Source organism: Carettochelys insculpta, chromosome 7 (assembly GCF_033958435.1).
Source record: "Carettochelys insculpta isolate YL-2023 chromosome 7, ASM3395843v1, whole genome shotgun sequence".
Classification (NCBI taxonomy): domain Eukaryota; kingdom Metazoa; phylum Chordata; order Testudines; family Carettochelyidae; genus Carettochelys; species Carettochelys insculpta.
Window position 1 is genome coordinate 63,405,674 of NC_134143.1, and position 21,073 is coordinate 63,426,746.

A 21,073-nucleotide genomic window follows, 5' to 3' on the forward strand; every position below is an offset into this window, starting at 1 on the left:
TCCGAAGCGGGGAGGATGAGCGGGTTGTGGAGCACCCACGGGGACACATCTCGAAGAACCACCATTACTACGGTGAGTAACCTCTCTTTCTTCTTCGAGTGTCCCCGTGGGTGCTCCACATTAGGTGACTACCCAGCAGTAGCCCAAGATAAGAGGTGGGTAATCGGATTATGTGCAGCTTGTCCCCGAGAGGGCCGCTGTCGAGAGACGGGTATCCTCTTGGAATACCCAGTGAAGGGCGTAATGTTTGGCGAAGGTCTCATAGGATGACCAGGTCGCCGCTCTGCAAATGTCTTTTAGCGCAACGCCCTTGAAAAAGGCTGTTGATGCCGCCACCGCCCTAGTGGAATGAGCCCTGGGCGTGGCCAGTAAAGGAGTCTTTTTGAGTTCGTAGCACATTTTTATGCAGGATACGATGTGCTTCGAGATTCTCTGCGAAGAGAGACCTTCTCCTTTCGATTTGGGAGCGAGAGAGACTAAGAGTCTATCCGTTTTCCGGAAGGACTTGGTCCTGTCTATATAGAAGGCTAGCGCCCTCCTCATGTCCAGGTGGTGTAGGCGCGCCTCTTTGTTAGAGTTACGAGGCTTTGGATAAAACGAGGGTAAAACAATAGGTTCGTTAATGTGAAACTCAGAAGAAACTTTAGGAACAAAGGCTGGATGCAGCCGTATGGTTACCTCCTCCTTGGAAAAAACAGTGCAGGGTGGCGTTGCCATAACTGCCGCAAGCTCGCTCACCCTGCGAGCTGACGTGATTGCGAGAAGAAAGGTCGTCTTTATCGTAAGGAGGCGGAGGGAAACCGTGGCCAAAGGCTCGAACGGTGGTCCCGTTAGCACATTAAGCACCAGGTCCAAGTTCCACGAAGGTGGAAGCGGTTTCCGAGGGGGGTATAGGTTTACCAACCCTTTGAGGAACCTGGTAACCATGGGATGGGCGAACACCGTGTGCCCTTCCTCTTCGTGTCTGAACACCAAAATGGCAGCAAGGTGGACCTTTAACGAGGATAGTGAGAGTCCTCCTCTTGATGTCCAGTAAATATTCTAATATTACAGGTATAGGCACCGAAAGGGGGGCTAGCTGTTTGGTAGAACACCATGCCGTGAAGCGAGTCCATTTCTGCTTGTAGGTCTTCCTGGTGGAAGTCCTCCTGCTACTTTCTAGGACTTGTTGCACTTCCTCCGTACATGCGCTCTCTAGGGAGCTGAGCCATGGATTAACCACGCTTGTAGTCGCAGGCCTTGGGGGTGCAGATGCACTATGGACCCCTGGGCTTGCGTGAGCAGATCCGGCGCCACCGGAAGGGGCATCGGTGGACGGTCCGACATGCACAGGAGTAGGGGGAACCACTGCTGTCAATCCCACGTTGGGACTATCAGGATCATTCGGGCTCCTTCCCTCCTGGCTTTCTGCAAGACTTTGTGGATCAGCACTGTGGGAGGAAAAGCGTAAAGCAGGGGGCCCCTCCACGAGATCGCGAACGCGTCCCCCAGGGACCCCCGTCCCAGTCCTGCCCTGGAGCAGAATCGTGGGCACTTCTTGTTGTGTTGAGTGGCAAACAGGTCTATCTGGGGAAAACCCCATGCGTGAAAAAATCGGTCGTAGCAGATCGGGACGGATCTGCCACTTGTGCGTGAGTGTGAAACGCCTGCTCAGCTGGTCTGCCTTCACATTGTGAGCGCCTGGTAAGTACGAGGCTTTCAAGATTATATTGTTGGCGATGCACCAGTTCCATAACCGGACTGCTTCCGCACATAAGGCACGGGACCGAGCTCCTCCTTGCTGATTTATATAAAACATGGTGGAGGTATTGTCTGTACTGATCCCGACTACTTTGCCTTGTATATGGTCTCGAAAGTGTCTGCAGGCGTTGAACACTGCTCTGAGCTCCAGTATATTTATGTGCAGTGACTGCTCCGTAGAGGACCACAGCCCTTGAGTCACCTCTTCGCCCATGTGTGCTCCCCACCCTATGAGGGAGGCATCTGTAGTAAGAAAAACCGATATTTGTGGTTGGTGGAAGGGTACCCCTGTTAGCAAGTTCTTGGGGTTTACCCACCATTGCAGGGATTTGCGCACCTCTGCTGTGGGCAACACCACCCTGTGAACGGTGTGTGCTGCCGGTTTGTATATGCTCGCCAGCCAGTGCTGCATGCTACGCATGTGTAACCTGGCGTTCTGTACTACGAACGTCGCCGCTGCCATGTGGCCCAGCGGCTGTAAGCACGTCAGGACCGGCACCGTAGGGCTGAAGGTGATGACTTGCACGAGGGAGCTGATGGCCCAAAAGCGAGTCTCTGGTAGATACACTCTTGCTGTAATAGAATATATGCGTGCCCCTATGAACTATATGTCCTGTGTGGGGTCTATCTTTGAGTTTGCCAGATTGATAACCAGGCCGAGCGAAGAGAACGTGCCTGCTGTGACGCGTATCATGCGTAGTACCTCCTCCTTCGAGACCCCTTTGAGTAGGCAGTCGTCCAGATACGGGAATATAAATACCCCGTCTGTGCAGGTAGGCTGACACCACTGCCAAGGTCTTGGTGAAGACTCTGGGGGCCGAGGAGAGGCCAAACGGTAGGACCTTGTATTGAAAATGTTCTTTGCCTACCATGAACCGGAGGAATCGTCGGTGAGCCGGATGGATAGTTATGTGAAAATACGCGTCTTGTAAGTCGAGGGCTGCGAACCAATCTCCATCGTCTAGTGCCGTAAGGATGGAGGCAATTGTGATCATCCGAAAGCGTTGCTTGCGCAGGTACCGGTTGAGGCCTCGAAGATCTAAGATGGGCCTCCAGCCTCCTGTCTTTTTCTCCGTGAGGAAGTACCTCGAGTAGAACCCTTTCCCTTGCAGTTGCTCCGGCACTCTTTCCACTGCCCCTATGAGCATGAGATGGTCTACCTCCTGCTTGAGCCTCGCTACGTGGGAGGCCTCCTGGAGATGGGGCCTGGGTGGAGGTCGTGGCGGTGGGAGCGACTGGAAGGGGATGGTGTACCCTGTGGCTATCATCTCCAGCACCCATTTGTCTGTGGTGATCCTTTGCCACTGGTCGTAGAATGGTCGGAGGCGATGGTGGAATAACCGCTTCGGATGACCTTGTGTGATGGCGCAGCCCTGGATCTGTATGTCAAACTTGTGGCCTTTGGCCCTGCCCTGAGGACGCACGGCTCTGTTGGGAACGTCGCCTAGGAGTTCTGTACTGCTGGTGCTGTTGATGTCGCCCTTGCTCGTAACCCCTGTGGTACTGGGGACGCTGTTGCTGGTACTGGTACCATCTTTGTTAGGGGTAGTACTTTTTCTTTCTGTATGGAGGGGTGTAAATCCCCAGGGTCCTAAGTGTGGCTCTCGAATCTTTACTGGAATGAAGGAACGAGTCAGTTGATTCAGCAAACAGCTTCTGCGAGTTGAAGGGAAGATCGACTATCTTTGCCTGCAGATCCCTCGGTATACCCGAAGTCTGGAGCCAGGACTCCCTTCGCATCACCACTGCCGTAGCTGTGGAACATGCTGCTGTGTCCGCAACATCCAGGGCGAGCTGAACTCCCGTCCTCGAGGCCGCATAGCCTTCTTGCACGATGGCCTTGAGCACCGGTTTCTTGTCCTCTGGAAGCGAGTCCATGAGGGAGGCTAACCTAGTGTAGTTGTCGAAATTATGGTTCGCTAGATGCGCTGCGTAATTTGCCATTCGCAACAGTAGAGTGGAGGAGGAGTAGACCTTTCTGCCAAACAGCTCTAGCTTCTTGGCATCTTTGTCTGTTCCCCCTGTCTTGAATTGAGATGTCTCAGATCTTTGTTGCGACGACTCCACCACCAAGGAATTTGGTTGTGGGTGGCTGAACAGGAACTCCATGCCCTTCGCCGGCACGAAGTATTTCTTATCCGCTCTCTTGTGGACAGGCGGAATAGTCGCAGGGGTCTGCCATATCATAGTGGCGGCCTCCAAGATTGCTTCATCAAGCGGTATTGCTATTTTGGAGGAGGCCGGAGGTCTCAGATTTTTGAGGAGCTTATGGTGTTTCTCTTGCACCTCTGCTGTCTGGATGCCTTGCGTGAAGGCCACCCTCTTAAACAGCTCTTGAATCTGTTTGAGATCGTCCGGAGGATGGATGTCCCCCAAGGCCATAGCCTAGTTCGGAGAGGAGAGCGAGGAACCACTAGGGTACCCCTCTCTGGACCCTTCCGGTTCCTGTTGGTGATGGTACATCCGCTCGCTGGAAGCTTGCAAGGGAAAATCTCGGGGTTCCATAACCAGTTCCCTCTGAGATACTTGAGTCTCTGTCTCCGTTCACGATTGCCCTCGGAGATACGGGACCGTCTGTGGGGATCTTTCCCTGGTAGATTGCCGGTGGTGTCTATGCCCCGCGTGATAGGGGCGACCATGGCAGCATGGGCACTGTTCTTGGGAAGGTGACCTGCACCACTCCCTTGGCGCATACCCTCTGCGTCTGGGGGAGCGAGATCGTCGAGACCTGGGACACTGGAGAGCGCGATTTGTGATAGTACTCCAGCGGCTCAAACTCCAGGAAGGGTGAAGGTGGTCCCAGCCAGGGCGAAGCTGGTTGTAAAAATGGAGACGGGGGCTCCGGGTAGGCTAGGGGGGACCCCTGCCTTCCAGTCGGAGTCTGCAGCATGAGCGGAGGGCTGAGAGAAAGCAACTCTGCAGCCCTGTCTGGAGAGGGGCTGCGGTGCCTTGTTTTGTGTGCAGCCTTCCCCCTCCCTTGAGGGAGTAGCTCCGCCCCCTGACATGTAGGGGATCTCGGCCCCGTCCGCGCCATGCTCGGCACGCTTATGGGCGGTGCCTGCGCGCTCTGCACCGCCGGTTGCCCGGGGGTCGGTGCTGCTGCTTGCGGTGCCACCGGTACCAGCGCTTGTTTAGCCGCTGCTCTGCCTGCGGTGCGGGGCGGCTGTTTGATTATCGGAGGCTGACCCGCCTCCACGTGGCTCTCCGTGCCGCCGCCGATCAGCTGTTGCTGTGGCTGTGCACTCCTCCCGTCCCACTCACTGTTGCTGCCTGCAGGGATCGGGCTGGGGAGACTTTCCTCCGTTTTTGCGCTGATGGGGTGAGGGAGGCGGCTTTCCTTTTATGGGCCCCGGAGGGTCCCTCCTGCTGCAGCCGCTCCGGCACGTCTGGCTGGAGGGCCTTGTCAAAGAGCAGCATTTTTAGCCGCATCTTCCTGTCCTTCCTTGCTCTGGCTGTTAATTTTGCACAGAAGGAGCATTTCTGCGTGACATGGGACTCCCCCAGGCACCTTATGCAGTGACTGTGCCCATCAGACGCTGGCATTGCCTCTCGGCAAGACTCACATTTCTTGAATCCTGAAGAGGACGTTGTTGGTGAGTCTTTCAGTTGTTAATGGGGTACTTAGCACTTTCTCTGTGCTGTTTTCCCCCTCTCTGATAGCCTGCCACGGCAGGAGGGCTAATGGCCCTAGGCTCCTGGCCTCCGGTGCTCCGCTTGTTACTAGGACTGGACTGAACGCCATCCCGCTTGTTTTTTTTTTTTTTAAAAGTAACAACTGGCTAACTTAACAGTAGCCTAAGAACTTGAAACCTTTAAAGAAAAACAGTTAAAACCATTGAATACGCTAACTTGGCCATAGCCTAGTCGGATTCCGTCTGCAGCCGACGGCGATTAAGAGGAACTGGCGGGGACCGGATCACGCATGTGGCCAGGAGCGCGCAAGGGAGCGGCACACACCGGCGCATGCGCAGTCCGGCAGAAACTGCTTGGAAGGTCCGATCTGCGGCGCCGGGCGAGCCCAACACCTAATGTGGAGCACCCATGGGGACACTCGAAGAAGAACTTTTGTTGTGGCTGCTCTGACAATTCTTCCTAAAATACTGAACTGTAGGAAAACAAATACTTTTATTTATATGTCCAAATCATTGTATTTTATTTATGTAGGACTTTCACTGCAGATGCAATAATAAAAATAATGTACACTTGTGTCTATTCTTCACTGAACCGAAACAGAATAGAAACAAAGCACTTTGCACATTCTTGTCCTTTTTCTAATGCCTTGCTTTTTTTAATCAAAAAACCAAAAAAAGACTAGCTAATTAAGTTTGCCCTGAAAATTATTAGAGCTATCAAGAGATTAAAGAAAATCATTAACCACGTGATTAACCACACTAATATAATTCCAGTTATTTAGGTGTTTTTGGATGTTTTACATTTTCAAATATATAGACTTAAATTACAACACAGAATACAAGTATACAGTCCTTTGTTTTTATTACAAATATTTGCACTGTAAAAACAAGCAACAGTAATTTTCATTTCCAAGTACTGTAGTAGATTATCATGAAAGTTGAACTTAAAATGTAGAATTATATAAAAATGCATTAAAATATAAAACATTAGAGCCTATAAGTCCACTCAGTTCTACTTCTTGTTCAGCCAACTGCTGAAACAAGTTTGTTTACATTTGAAAGAAATAATGCTGCCTGCCTCTTGTTTACAACAGACACTCAGATGACAGTGGTGTGGATGGCACTGCAAGATATTTGTGTGGCAGATGCACTAAGATGCATAAGCTCCTTCATGCTTCAATCACCATTCCAGAGGACTTGCATCTATACTGATGAAGGGTTATTCTCAAAAATGAAGCAGTGCAGACTGGTGCATGCTCATTTATACCATTTGAGACAAATGCCCCCAACAGAAGGTTTATGTTCTTTTTTGATGGTTCAGGTTTTCTAATTTTTGCATTGGAATGTTGTTCTTTTAAGACTTCTGAAAGAATACTCCAGAACTCCTCCAAGGTTTCTGAAGGCATGTCAGATTCTTAAACTTTGGGTTCAATACTACAGCTATCTTTAGAAATCTCACATTAGTAACTTCTTCGCGTTTTATCAAGTCTGCAGTGAAAGTGTTAAGATGAAGATGTGCTGGGTCACCAGGCAAGACTGCTATGACATGAAATACATGACAGAAGGTAGGCAAAACAGAGCAGGAAATATACAATTCTACCCTCAAGGAGTTCAGTCACAAATTTATTTATTTATTTATTTATTTTTTAAAAAGAGCATCCCTCAGCACTGAAGTGTTTCTTCTGGGATTGTGGTCAAAGCATGACTGCGCAATCATATTTGGCACATCAATACCTTGCAATACCTGCTACAAAAGTGCCATGCAAACACCTTTTCTCCCTTTCAGGTGACAGCGTTAAATAAGTTGTCAGCATTATCTCCTGCAAATATAAACAAACTTATTTCTCTTTACAAAACTGGCATTTTGTCAACAAAACCCAAGGGGCATCCAGACTCCCCAGGTGTTCTGACGACAGTAAATCAAGAGAATGCAGCACTTTTGTCGACAGTCTTATCCTGCTCCCCATGAGGCATAGTGCCTCTGTTGACACAGATCTGTTGACAGAAAGCAGGTCTGGACATTTTGGGAGTTCCTCTGCCTACAGACAGGTCTTCCAGTACACCAGACAGCCCTGTCTGTGGTGCTTCTGGTTGGCCTTTTGTCAAGAGAGCAGCTAGCTGGGAAGTAAACTGGCAATTTGGCCACTCTTTGTTGACAGATGTTTTGTCAGAAGGTATCTTCCAAACTTTTGTCAACAAATCACTGCAATCTAGACATAGCCTAAGCGACTGGTTGAACAAGACATAGGACTGAAAAAGACGGGTAGGCTCTAAAGTTATACATTTTCTGTTACGTAACCACACACAAACATTTTTAAGTGGCACTTACGTAATGAGATTGCACTGTAGTACCTGTATGAAGTGAACTGAAAAATACTCTTATTTTACAGTGCAAATATTTTAAAATTTTACACTTGATTAATTTTTGATTTAACTCTGAGTTAACTGATTAATTGACAGCCCCAATATGAATACAGAAATATCACTTATTACAGCAAACTTCTCAGCCCAAGCAAGCCTGCAGAGAAATTAAGCCCTGGAATGGAAGGTACATGATAGCACCAAGGGTCAAGGGCACTGGGGAAGGCAGCAAGGGACAGTGATTATGAGGATGTGGATGGTGACATTGGAGCCAGAGCCCACCACCTTATGGCTAGAGCCTGCTACCTGCCAATCAAGGGCTGAAGCCTGACCACACCAGCCCTGGGAAGGTAGGGAGCTCACTGGCTATTTGCTCCTTCACTCCAGCGGCTGGTGGAGCCCAACCATTGCTGGAAGCCCTTGGGAAGGGAGTCGCTCTTTCCCATCCCTCACCAGATCTGCCATCACCACCGTGGCCACAAGCAAAGTCCCAGGAAGCCACATGTGTGAAATTCTCCTCTGTCCCGTCAATTAAATCTAAAATTATGTAATGCCATTAAAACACAGAAAATGTTGCAAAACTTTAAAAAGTAGTTTTATCATCAAATTAGGAGCAACCCCATTTTCTAGTTTACAGGGCTTTTTGTCCTTGCAGTATCTAAACTAAATCAGAAAACTTTCAAATTAGACCTTCTGGGTTTGAAAAAAGATCTTAGAATACTAATCTGTATATTGTTTAGTTGAGTCCTCATCTAGATGGACAATATAATGGAAGGGTTAATGGTAACATTTAAAAAAAAAATCTATGACCAGATAGTCAGACTGCTAAATAGCCAACATGGTGTTTGGTCATGTTTCTACCTGAAAGCGAACACTTAATTATCTGAAAAGGGAGCTTCAAGTAATTTGCAGTGATGGGCAGCACTCTAGTGAATGGAAGAATTTCAGTATTTCCATAGTCTGCATATGCTACCTTCACCTCAGACTGAGAAACTCCCAGGACAATAGCTCTGTACCAGTGGCCATCACCTGAAAGAAAAATTGAACAAAAACCTCTGAAGCTTTTCACTTTCAGAACAGAATTCAGTTTAATCTGCATAGCATTCCAAAATTTAAAGGTGGTATTACTTAGAGTACATGTATACTGCAAAAGCAAAACACACAAAAACCAAAACCAAAACATCCAGAACTGAAACACAGCCATTCAGTTAGGAGTACTAATTTTTTAGAAAAGGAAAACCAATATAAGCAAAGAACTAATGTTACAACAACATCCCCCAAACCTCAACTTTTCTTAGTTAAAGAATACAGTTTGGCTATGTCTACACTAGAACGTCTTGCTGAAAAAACTCAAAGGGTCTACACACAAAATGCGTTTTGTTGACAGTCTGTCAACAAAACTTGGCACCTCCACTGACAGCACTTGCCTCTCTGCAACGAGGAATAACGCCTTTGCTAACAGTTTCTGTGTAGACACTCCTGGGGGCCCTTTGTCAACTAGACAGGGCTTCCAGTTCACCAGACAGTCCTGTTTGCTGAGCTTCTAGTTGGCTGGTCTGTCAAGAAAGCAGTTGGGCAGTCTGGCTGCTCTCTGTTGACAGAGCAGATTGCATTTTTCATGTGTCTGTGTGTAACTTCCGTCAAAAGATGGCTGTAGTACAGATGCAGCCTTTGGCCATGTCTACATTTCTTCTTCTGGAAGCACCCCTGGGGCTGCGCTTCTACACGGCGTTTTGGAGTCCAGAAGAATGGTCTTCTGGACTCCAAACCATGTGACCTTATGCTAATTAGGCATGGGGAATTTGCATCCATGCCTCATTAGCATCTTTCACTCTGTGTATTAGCATGTGGCCTGTGTAGAAACAACCTTTGTGTTCAAAACTAGGTCGCATCTTTCAACAGGAAAAAAATATAGGAGAAATCCTGGGAAGGACATGGTACAGGAGAGAAAGACTTGAGTTTTCTCCCAATCTTTCCACCTTTGATTTGCATTCACTAGTCATCTGAAGGCATTTGAACAATATCAACAGTGCCTCAAGCAGAATATCTCTTGGGAGGATAGGTGCATGAACATGACCAGCACTGAAGCCATTAGCATTCAACAATTTCGCTGGACTGGTCACATGATCCAGATGTCTGATCAACACCTCGCAAAACAGATTCTGCTTTCCAAGTTGAAGGAAGGATGGAGGAGGGTTGGGGGCCAGCAGAAGCCCTTTAAGCACATGCTGAAGGCACAAATTAAAGTGCAGCATCAGTGCTGACACTTGGGAGAACCTTGCCCAGCACCATCCCCAGTGGAGAATGGTAATCCATTGCAGATGGCACAATATGAAAGATACTGCTGCAGCCCAGATGAACAGAGGTGGAAAAGCAGAAGAGGCAAAAAGAGGTGGAAAAGCAGAAGAGGCATGCTCCTTCAACAGCTACCCCTTCTGTGATAAAACCTGCAGCTCCAGAATTGGGTTGCTTAGCCACCAACAGACTCACAAATGAGAGGGTGCCACGACGACATGTTACTCGTTATTAAGCAACTGCCAAAACAAAGAGAGTCACCCTGACCTAGGAAATGGAAGCTTTCCTTTAGGTTTCTTGATTTCCTGGCTCCTTACTGGACTTGACTCCTAGCACTGACTTGTGGTTCTAGATCTCCAGTTTGTCACCTGCCTCTGGCCTCCTGGTAGTTTGACCTGGTTTAACTCTGGCTCCACTCTCCATTTTGTCTCCTCCTTCTAATCTCCCAGTATCCTGACCCAGCTAACTCACTCCTGTTTCATGACTGTGGACTTTGGCTGCAACTACAATCTGACTGCCCATGGCCTCACCTTGACAAGGAAAGTTTTTCCCAGCACAAGGCGGGGGAGAGAGAGAGAGAGAGATCCTCACACAATTCAATGAAGCAAGCACCATCTGCACCACATAAAGCAGCAATTACATTTTATTAACTGCCATCTCAATCAGAACTAGAGCACTCTGCTGTAACGTCAGATGTATACTCTGGTGTTTATACAAATGCTATGTATCTTTTTATAAATTACCTACTTGAGTGCTAGCTTCTATTTTCCTCTAAGGCATACCAAATTCCTCAACACCTCTTTTAATCCCTCCAATCATTCAAATAGCAAAGTAAATCAGAACTCAAATTCTGTTGTCCATTTTTTCATCTACTATTTGACTTCAGTGCCTATATTTATCACTGTATTTTGTAGTACATCTGTGCTTCTATCCTGGATTCATGCAAACATCTGACACTCTTGTGCTTCACTTTACAGGAATATTCTGTTACTTGCAGCTATAGCACTTTGGACTGTGATCTTTATACCAATGTTCAAACACTTAAGTAGGTCCAGGCCTGGTGCCGCAGGAAGTGATGTTTAGGGACTTCTTCAGCAGAACTCTTCTTTGAATCAATACTGAAATAAGCATCCTGTCTGGCTTGCTCCTGGTAAAGATTTCTTTTAGACAACATTAAACTACTGAGGATTAAGGAAATGCACTCCAGTAGCCTCAGTAAACTCCAGTTTAGATTGTTATATTTCCTCTCTCTAAAATTCTACGGATTTTCAGATATATGAGGCACTCCTTGACAGTCTAGCCTAGACTATCATATACTGTTTGTAACTAAACAGAAGTGATACACAAAAGTGAAATATGGCAATGTTTCATAGCATATAAAGGGTTTATCAATCTCTCCTGTTAAAGGCTTGGATGTTGCAATCTGCCCTTTATAAAATACCTAAATTTTGCAATTCAGATCACTTTTTTTTTTTTTTTTTTTTTTTTAAGCATTAACAAGAATCCTCTCACCTGCAAACTTGGCACAACAGGCTTCACCCACTTTGGGTATGAAGGAGTGATTTTTCTGAGCGTTGCAATATTCTACCAGTTCTATCATCAACCTATGCAGCTTCTCTTGATCTACTATAAATAAGTGAACAGAATCTGTTAGTACAGTTGAACCTCTCTAATTCAGAACTCTCGTCCAGCTAACTCCGTAATCTGGTATGATTTAGTTAGCCAAATGAGCATTCATCATGGGTGTGGCCAAGTTTCCCATGGTCCCATGAAGTTTGTTGACAAACCACCAGTCCTGGCTCTCAGAGTTCTCTTCCATTATTTATCTGTAACTTACCCCTAAATGTCTAAGAGCCCAGCAAGCAGTGGAGCAATGCTAATGTGCTCAAAAATATTGACCTCCCATCATCCAGCAAATTCTCTTGCCCAGCACCAGTCAGGTCCCAAGGGTACCAGATGAGCGAGATTCAATGTGTTACCGCACAGTTTCAAGCATTTAATATACATACCATAGGAAAGCTTATCAGGTATACTTTTACCTAAGTCACTGCAAAGCTTTTAATAAAAATAGTTATGAGTCTGTATTTTTTAAGTTTCTTACTGTCCGTGAGGTATCTGATTGTCTCTCAATTCATTATGTTAAACATCTTGTATGCCTTTCTTCCAAATATATTGTTACCAAACAAACCAACCAATAGATTTTCTTCATTAACAATAAACTACATTCTCACCTCTGGTTTCAGTTGGTAGAGCATAAAACAAGTCTGGGCTTACCACTTCCATTACACGGACTGACACAGTTTCATTGACGGGCAGTTCTATTGTCTGCCACTGCTCAGAAGAGACTTCTGAAGTAAGTAGATAAAAACTAGTAAAGAACAGAACAAAGCACTTCTACAAATATATACGTAAGTTCATCACAGTGGCACGTCTATTAACTTAAGTAACATCTCTAGTCCATCAATACATTCCAGTCATTTTAGCACGACTGCAGGGCAAAGAAAACTGAACATTGACACTAATACACTGGTTATTCTCTTTATCAGCAGGTATCTAATTTTCCAACATTCAACATTAACTAATCGTAATATTGCTGAAAACAAGATACTAAAAACAAATACGCATTAGACTCTCATCATACTTCAGGTTTGGTGTAATTTGTTAAACACATAACCCCAAAGACTTGCACATTTACATACCTTTTGCCTATCATGGTATCTGCAGGACAACTTGCACCCAGTCAGAAATGTCATGATGTATTTACAACTAGGTACCTTTAAAACTTAGACATGGTCAAAACAAGAGTCAGATAGGATACTTAATTTTCTTATCAACCCAAACTAAAAAGAAGTTAATGAGATTGCTTTAGTCACCTTCAGGATTTATTTTCTCAGCAGAGGTATTTGGTAGCCTCTCTTTACTTGGCAGACTTTCCTTTAAAGCCAATTTTTCATTAATTAAAATTTCACTGATTATTCTTGGGCAGCCTGTGGAATTATCAATAAGCTCTAATCCAGTACCATCTTTGTTAAAAGAAACTACTATGGCTTGAAGTTTAATTCCTGCAGTGCACATCTGAAATCTTGCTGTGGCTTCTGGGAGCCATTCCTTGTTAAGAGGTTTCACACCTAAGGAAACAAGAAAAGATTTAACAAAACCTTTTCTCAGTCACATTTTAAAAAACAAAACAAAACTGTATATTAGTTTTATCCACATTTTTAAATGTCCTGAGAGGTAGAAAGACCACTTTTACTGCCGTAAGACATGTAATCTAAGCATATCCAGTGAAAATGAGCTGGGCCTCCCCAAGTGTATATCAGTTCCTCTGAAAGGCACAATTATAAGGACTCTGAAGTTTATCCCTGAATATGAAACAGACAACATGACTGTCAAAGAAATATTCTGCTCTGTACCTCTGTTCCCATTACCATCTGAGAAAAATGGCACTCCACAGCAATTCAGACCTTGTAAAGCACTTTAATATTCTGATTTGGAAAGCACTAAAAAGGCAGATTGACAGCAAAGAGCAGTTGTTTTTGAGCTTCCGCACTCTTCCTCATCTCATCTATGTAATTGGAGTGGTAGTTTAGGAATGCCTCCACAAGAGCCCAGATCTTACTTTTGGGAAAAAAGGTGGGTCAGGAAAAATGTTATATTCCTTGCCAAATATATATTTCAATTAAACTAAAGCAGCTTCTACACGTGCCACCTCCTGTCCAAGTTGCTATGGTAATGAGGCAATTCAAAGCAGGCTAATAGGGTGCTAACGTGCATATTCAGTGCCTCAGTAGCATAACAGCAGCAGCACGAATTTCAAAGTGCAGACTTCAAATTGCAGATTGACACTGAAGATGGGGGCAGCTTTGAAATAAGTTCCCCACTTCAACATTCCTTCACTCCCACAAAATTAGATCGGAGGAAGGGAATGTCAAAGTGGGGCGCTTACTTCAAAGCTGCCCCCATCTATACTGTCAGTCTTCAATTTGAAGTCTGCACTTTGAAATCTGTGCAGCTGTCATTATGCTAATAAGGCACTGATTATGCATATTAGAACCTCATTAGTTTGCTTCAAATTGCCTCATTACCATGCCACCGCCAACGGGAAGTGGCATGTATAGAAGCAGCGTAAGATGGGATCCTGAAATTTTCACTTTGAGCGGTGCTAGGGGGACTTATTCCAAATCAAGACAGGGCAGGCACTCTGTACTGGCTTGGCCCTGCATTGCCCTTAATAACAATGGAGCTTAGAAGGGGGCAAACTATAGGAAATGAGAGCAGAGATACAAATGAAGGTGTAATTGTGAAAAGTTTACAGATGAGAAACTTTGCCATTAAGTTCACAAAAAGAGAAATCACTAATTTTTAGCGAAGAAGAAGAAAACATGGTTGAATGGTGTTTTTTCATATTTAACTAAAAGCATACTATGTTAGAAGGTCTACCTGCCTGCAACTCTATGATTTCTAAATATAAAATGAGCAGTTATGATAGAATAAGGCTCTTAAGCAAAGTTAACTGTCATGGGATAAGAGAAAAGGTCCTCTCTTGGATTTGTAACTGGTTAAAAGATCGGAAACAAAGGGTAGGAATAAACGGTCAGTTTTCAGAATGGAGAGAAGTAAATAGTGGTGTCCCCCAGGGGTCTGTGCTCAGACCAGTCCTATTCAACATATTGATAAGTGATCTGGGAAAAGGGATGAACAGTGAGTTGGCAAAATTTGCAGATGACACAAGACTACTCCAAATAGTTAAGTCCCAAGCAGACTGTGGAGAGCTACAGAAGGATCTTAATAAATTGGGTGACTGGGCAACAAAATGGCAGATGAAATTCAACGTGATAAATGCAAAGTAATGCACTTTCGAAAATATAATCCAACTATACATATAAAATGATGGGTCTGACTTGGCTGTTACCACTCAAAGAGATCTTGGAGTCACTGCGGACAGTTCTCTAAAGACATCCACTCAGCGTGCACCAGCAGTCAGAAAAGCTAACGAAATGTTGGGAATCATTAAGAAAGGAATAGGTAACGACAGAAAAATGTCATATTACCTTTATATAAATCCATGGTACGTCTACATCTGGAATACTGTGTCCAGATGTGATCATCCCATCTCAAAAAAGATATATTGGAATTGGAAAAGGTTCAGAAAAGGGCAACAAAAATGATTAGGGGTATGGAGTGTCTGCGATATGAGAAGATGGACTTGTTAGCTTGGAAAAAAGATGATTAAGTGGGGATATGATAGAGGTATATAAAATCATGACTGGTGTGGAGAAAATAGATAAGGAACTGTTATTTACTCCTTTTCACAACACAAGAACTAGAGGTCACCAAATGAAATGAATATGCAGCAGATTTTAAAACAAACATTTTTTCCACACAATGCACAGTTAACCTGTGGAACTCCTTGCCGGAGAAAGTTGTGAAGACCAAGACTATAGTAGAGTTTAAAAAAGAACTAGATAAAGTCATGGGTGATAGGTCCATCAATGGCTATTAGCCAGGATGGGCACGGAGGTGTCCCTAGCCTCTGTTTCCAAGAGGCTGGAAATGGGCAACAGGGAACTGATTACTTGCTGATTACCTGTTCTGTCCATTCCCTCTGGGCACCTGGCATTGGCCACTGTCGGAAGACAGGATACTGTGCTTGATGGGCCTATGGTCTGACCTAGTACAGCTGTCCTTATGTTCTAATGCTTAGCAGGGGCAGAAATCCCTAAAATATCTTTAAATGATATACCTGATAACCAACACTTAATTCCTTGAAACGGAAGTTTTAGGAATGTGGATGAGATCTGTCGAAGTTTATCTGGAGTTACTTCCTCAGTGTTTCCATAATCCACAAATTGCACTTGAATAGCTCCATCTGAAGAAACTTCTTTTACCATAGCACGGTACCAGTTACCATCACCTAGGATTTAAAAGCATTGTGATGTCCCATATTTACCTAATTCATAAGTAAAACATTACTTTCCTTGGCAGAGAAAATGGGTCTTAATTTCCACCATCTTGCACAGTACGTAGTCAGTTGCATGAATTCAAAGTAGGAGTAAAACACTGCCATTCTGATTTGATGACATTTTGTATTCATTCTGTACTACACCTTTTGCACAAGAGGCAGGACAACAAGAAACGAAGCCCTTTCCACAATACAGTTTTCATCCAGAAATGAACACAAAGGATAAAAAAACAATAGATGCAAGTAACCGATAACATCTCATACAAAGGAAGAGAGGTTTAGTTAAACCTCTCTCCCCCGTACTGTTTATTTCTGTTCAGACTATAACGCAACAAAAACCAGTATTAATATATATATAGTCTATCAGATCTGAAAAGCTGCAAATTGTTCAAGTCAGTGGAGTCACTATTCACACACATGGTTAAGACTGCTAATTTCAGATTTAATATCCTTCCTTGTTCAATTTAGCAACATACCAAACGCATTAAGAAAATACCCAAAACATATGAAGTGCTTAGAAAGCTATAGATTAAATAGAATATTCACTGAGTCAAAGATAAAGTTGTACTTCCGTTACGGACATTTTTGTTTAAAAAAAACAAAACAAAAACAAATTCAAGGATAGGTGCTAATATTACTTACCAGAGAAAAAAGCACAGCAAGGTTCTCCCTTTAAGGGCTTGAAAAGACGAGCTGAAGTCTGCTGGCAGTATTCTGCCAATGACTTGTTCAGTAAATTTAGAGCAAGTAAGTCTAAGCAGAATGTAGAAAAAAAAAAAAAAACAGAACAAAAAATTATCTTAATGCATCTTTAGAAGCAGTAGGTTTGTCATTTGGAGTTACCACACACAAATAAGACAGCATCATGAAGAATGTCAGTTTTATGTATTAACATATTTAGGAAAGATATTATGTACTAACATATTTAGAAAGATTTAAAAAACAAGATGCCCTTGATTTAGGTGAAAGCAGTATTAATGAAGTCACATAAAAAAATCTAGTATGCTAGAATTGAATGGTTAGGTTAATTGGTCAACTAAAACTTATCAGTAATTTTTGGATAAACTAAAAAGACAGCTAGATCCAAGCTCAAAAAGACTTTTTCCATCACTTAAAATATTCTTTGGCTTCTTAACGGAATCCTTTCTGATTTTTGAACTGGGAAAAAAAAAAAAAGGAGCACCAGAACCGGACACAGTATTCCAGTAATGGGTTCAATAATGCTGTATATAAGCCTGCTTAGGCCCCTGTCAGTTGCGTTATCCTCCTAGCCACAGCACTGTACTGGAAACTCATGATCAACTATTAATTCACAAAAAAAGCAGTCACGTAAAACTCTGAAGTGCTAACTGACTGCTTTTTTGGTTTGTGAAGGTAGACTTACACGACTACCTCTCTGTTACTGTTCATCTACAGTTACACTTAATGCTGTTTCAGTGTCATTGAATCCAGGATACTATCTCCTATTTTATAAATATAACCAATGTTGTTTGTCCTTATTAAAATGGATGCTAAAGTATGTATGGCCCTTTGTGTCTCGACAGACTGTGGTTAGCAGCGGCGGTGAAAATCTATGGGCAGCGTGTGAGTCTGCAGCTTCTCTCATGGCTTATTTATCCAATATTGGATTTGCACAGTTGATTGCAATAACTGCATGTCAGTCTATTTCCAAATTCTTGTGTCTGAGAGGTTCTCCTTTTAAGATGAAGTTCTTCTGCATGGCTTGCACATATACTATCAAAGGATGATGTGCCCTGTTGTAGCAACTGTCGCCAGGTATTTCGATCTGAAGACGTATATTCCCAGGATTTTGGATAGATGTTGAATTTTTTCAATGGCATTTTTGCACATATCCTTGAATCTTAGCTTTGGTCTTCCTCTTGTTCTCAACCCACATGACAGTTCACCGAAGAGGATCGCCACCCATTCTTCTCACCTGACCAAGCCATTGTAGTCTTCTGCTGTTGAGGATCACTATGAGGCTGGGTATGCCAGATCTTGACAGGACATCTGCATTTGAAACTTTATCTTGCCAGTTGATATTCGTAATTCTGCAGAGGCAGCGAAGATGGAAACTTCAGTTTTTAACTCCTAGTTCAAGCAGGTGTTCCATGCCTCAGAACCCCATAGCAGGATATTCAATACACATGCCTGGTAGATTCGAATCTTTGTTTTCACTATCAGCTTAGGATTGTTCCATGCTCATTTCGTCAGTCTGCCAAAAATAGTAGCGGCCTTCCTGATTCTGGTGTTCAGTTCTTTGTCCATGGATAGGTTTGTAGCAACAGTAGATCCAAAGTAACAGAACTGCTGAACCACATCTAATGGGCTGTTAATCCAGAATGACATTGGGTCACTGAGTTTTAAATTTAAACCTATAGCACTAGTCTGAACTATGTGGGAAGCTCAGAAATAATCTTTATGCATAAAAGTCTACCGGGAGCATTGGTTCACAAAAACTACATTTATCCCATTCCAAAATAGTTTGCAACAAGATTAAGGATGAAAAAACACAGTATACAAAAATGAAGGCAGAGACAACTTACCATCCTCTTTGAAGATCTGACAGAAGAATTCTCCTGGACTGTTCACTGTACACAGCATGACATTTAATGTCTGTTTAAGAGTCAGCTTAACACTAGTCCAATCCGTTTTATGTATTGTTTCTCCTACAAGTGAAGCGCAAAAGAAGAAAGAGAAGCGAACAGGGTCAGAGAAAAAAAAATACAGCATTAGCGGGGAAGAAAATTTACATTCTAAATGTACATTCTTGGCACATAACTGACCAGACTTTTTTCAAATCACCTAGCACATTACCTTACAGCTATTGTAATACAGTATAAGAAAAACAGCTTCTAAAGCAACTTTTCATGTACTTACCAGTTATTTCCTTCACAGTGTTAACAGTTTTATTTATTGCAAAGGCATCCTTGGAATCTTTCACTGCATAGCCTGATTCTAAAAGATGTTTAGATACATTTAATATTGGAGTAACAGATTCATCTGCAATCTCTACCACATGGCTATTCTCCTTTTTGTCCACCACTCTTATAGCGATCATTTTATTTTGTACTATTTGCTTCATCAGAGAAACAGCTTCGGAGGACCAAGTTCCTGATGGGGACTTCACACCTAAAAGTGAAGTTTAAAGGAAAAAGTGATCATCTTGTGGAGTATTTCTCCCACAATGCCCCTTCTTGAACTAATTCATTCTTCATTTTATGAAGCTGTTTTATCAAGAATATTGTAAACTGCTGAAACGACTTGCCATTTAAAACATGCATCAAATCAATAGCAACACATCATTAGGGCTTTTCTTGCTGGCGGAACGCACTGGGCTGGTGTTTTACCACCTTGTTTCCTGTCATTTTAGTGCTGCGGGGCACTACCAGCTGTGGCTCACGCACTGTGGTGCACTTCCAGCCAGCTCATGCGCCAAGGGGTGCCTCCAGCAGCAGCTCATGTGCTGCGGGGCAACTCGGGGCTACAGCATCCCCCTGCACCCTCTTTGGGGTTCCCATGACTGAGCCTGTCAGTGAGGCTCCACCCCTATTTGGGGTGGGTTATGGCTGCAAGGGGTCCGGAACCAGAGCGTGCGGGAGGGGAGGTGAAGTTGCAGGAGCGCTGGGGTGGTGAAGAAGCTGGAGACACGCAGGAATGGTGCAGAAGCTGCAGGTGTGCAAGGATGGTGAGCCATGAAGGGGGGTTTGAAGTAGAGCATGGGGGTTATGGTGACGTCCAATGGTCTGGAAAATTTGGTAATCTGGCACCTGTCCAGTCTTGGACATGCCAGATTAAAAGAATTTTACTGTATTCTGTGCAAATTTAAAAGTGGTTTTATGAGATCTGTCCAAGAGGAGAAAAGATGAGGTTTTGCAGATTACACTACTATCAGCAAATTGCACTTTGAACAGCTCTCTCTACCTTTTCAATGCAAAGAAAACATTGGGTCCAAGAAAGAACTGGTGCTGTAAGAAGTCATTGCAGCCAGGGTCATCACATTAGAACCAAGGACATATAAACAATGCACAAGAGCTTATTTGATGACAGCACAGGTCTGAAAGTATATTTTATTTCTTTTTACACACATTTTAAAAGATTTTTGTTTTACAAATTTTAATTTCCTATTATCATTATAATGGGTTAATTTGACTTTCTACAGGCAGTTGTGTACTTTTAACCTCATTCTCCTCCTCTCCATTTGTCACACACTAGTTGCATCTGGTTTTAAACTGGGCAAGTTCTTAGAAAAATGCTCCCCAAAACTATACTAAACCCTAGTTTTAAATCCCACCTACAGTAGCTTGTAATTCATTTCTTACCTGCTAGGGTACACTTTATAGCCTGCACTGGCAATTCCAATAACTTTGGAATCATAGGGCGAAGTCTAGTCACTTGGAGAACTTCGAAGTTGCCATAATCTAGGTAGCCCACTAAAGCAGTATCTTCAGAAGGATATGCTAGAACTGAGGCACGATACCACTGATTGTCTTCTGGAAGAAAGGATGCAGACACAAACGTTCTGTGAATAATTAAATCCTATGCACCAAAAGGATTTTTGGCAAACACAATAAAATAAAATTGTTCTGGAGTATAATTTTGTTTGAATTAAGCCTTGCTGAAACTGGCGAGTTTAACAGCCATGTTTTGTTCAAAATAAATACAAGAAAAACAAGCTCTTAATGGAACCACAGAACTGAAATAGCAGGGGATTCCACCCAAAACAATGAGTACATCACTCCCCCTACCCAAAAAAGGGCAGAAAAAAAGTCTAACCAGAAACAAACAAACAGAGTTACATGGCCAAAGGGGTTTTACTGGGTCCTACTGCTGGATGGAAAGGGGTCTCAAACAGCAGAAAGACCAGAGAAGCAACAGGAAACAAGAAAGCGAAGGAAGCAGCCAAAAAGCACTAAGAGCATGGCTCAGAGAAGCAGCTAAATTAGAGCATTTTAGGACTAATGGTAGCTAAAAAGGTGCTTCACACAGTAAGCTAGTAATTGCTACTGCATTCAGGGAAGCAGGACTTGGTATATAAACAGGAGTGCATAAAAGCAGTACCGGATAGACTTCTCCTGGAAGC

General features: G+C 43.8%; 1 protein-coding gene across 3 annotated transcripts in view; it reads right to left on the reverse strand.

Annotated features, from left to right (window-relative positions):
* Window positions 1-21,073, reverse strand: part of TDRD1 (tudor domain containing 1) — a 63,748-nt gene that overhangs the window by 6,493 nt on the left and 36,182 nt on the right. For 2 of the 3 annotated variants that reach the window (XM_074999106.1, XM_074999105.1), the window contains exons 14-22: window positions 20,313-20,483; window positions 18,871-19,122; window positions 18,537-18,659; window positions 16,633-16,743; window positions 15,772-15,942; window positions 12,902-13,156; window positions 12,260-12,376; window positions 11,541-11,654; window positions 8,595-8,762 (exon numbers count right to left, since the gene is read on the reverse strand). In XM_074999106.1, coding sequence (XP_074855207.1) covers window positions 8,595-8,762; window positions 11,541-11,654; window positions 12,260-12,376; window positions 12,902-13,156; window positions 15,772-15,942; window positions 16,633-16,743; window positions 18,537-18,659; window positions 18,871-19,122; window positions 20,313-20,483 — 1,482 coding nt within the window. The remainder of the gene's footprint in view (window positions 1-8,594; window positions 8,763-11,540; window positions 11,655-12,259; window positions 12,377-12,901; window positions 13,157-15,771; window positions 15,943-16,632; window positions 16,744-18,536; window positions 18,660-18,870; window positions 19,123-20,312; window positions 20,484-21,073) is intronic. The other variant, XM_074999107.1, reaches the window with a different exon arrangement.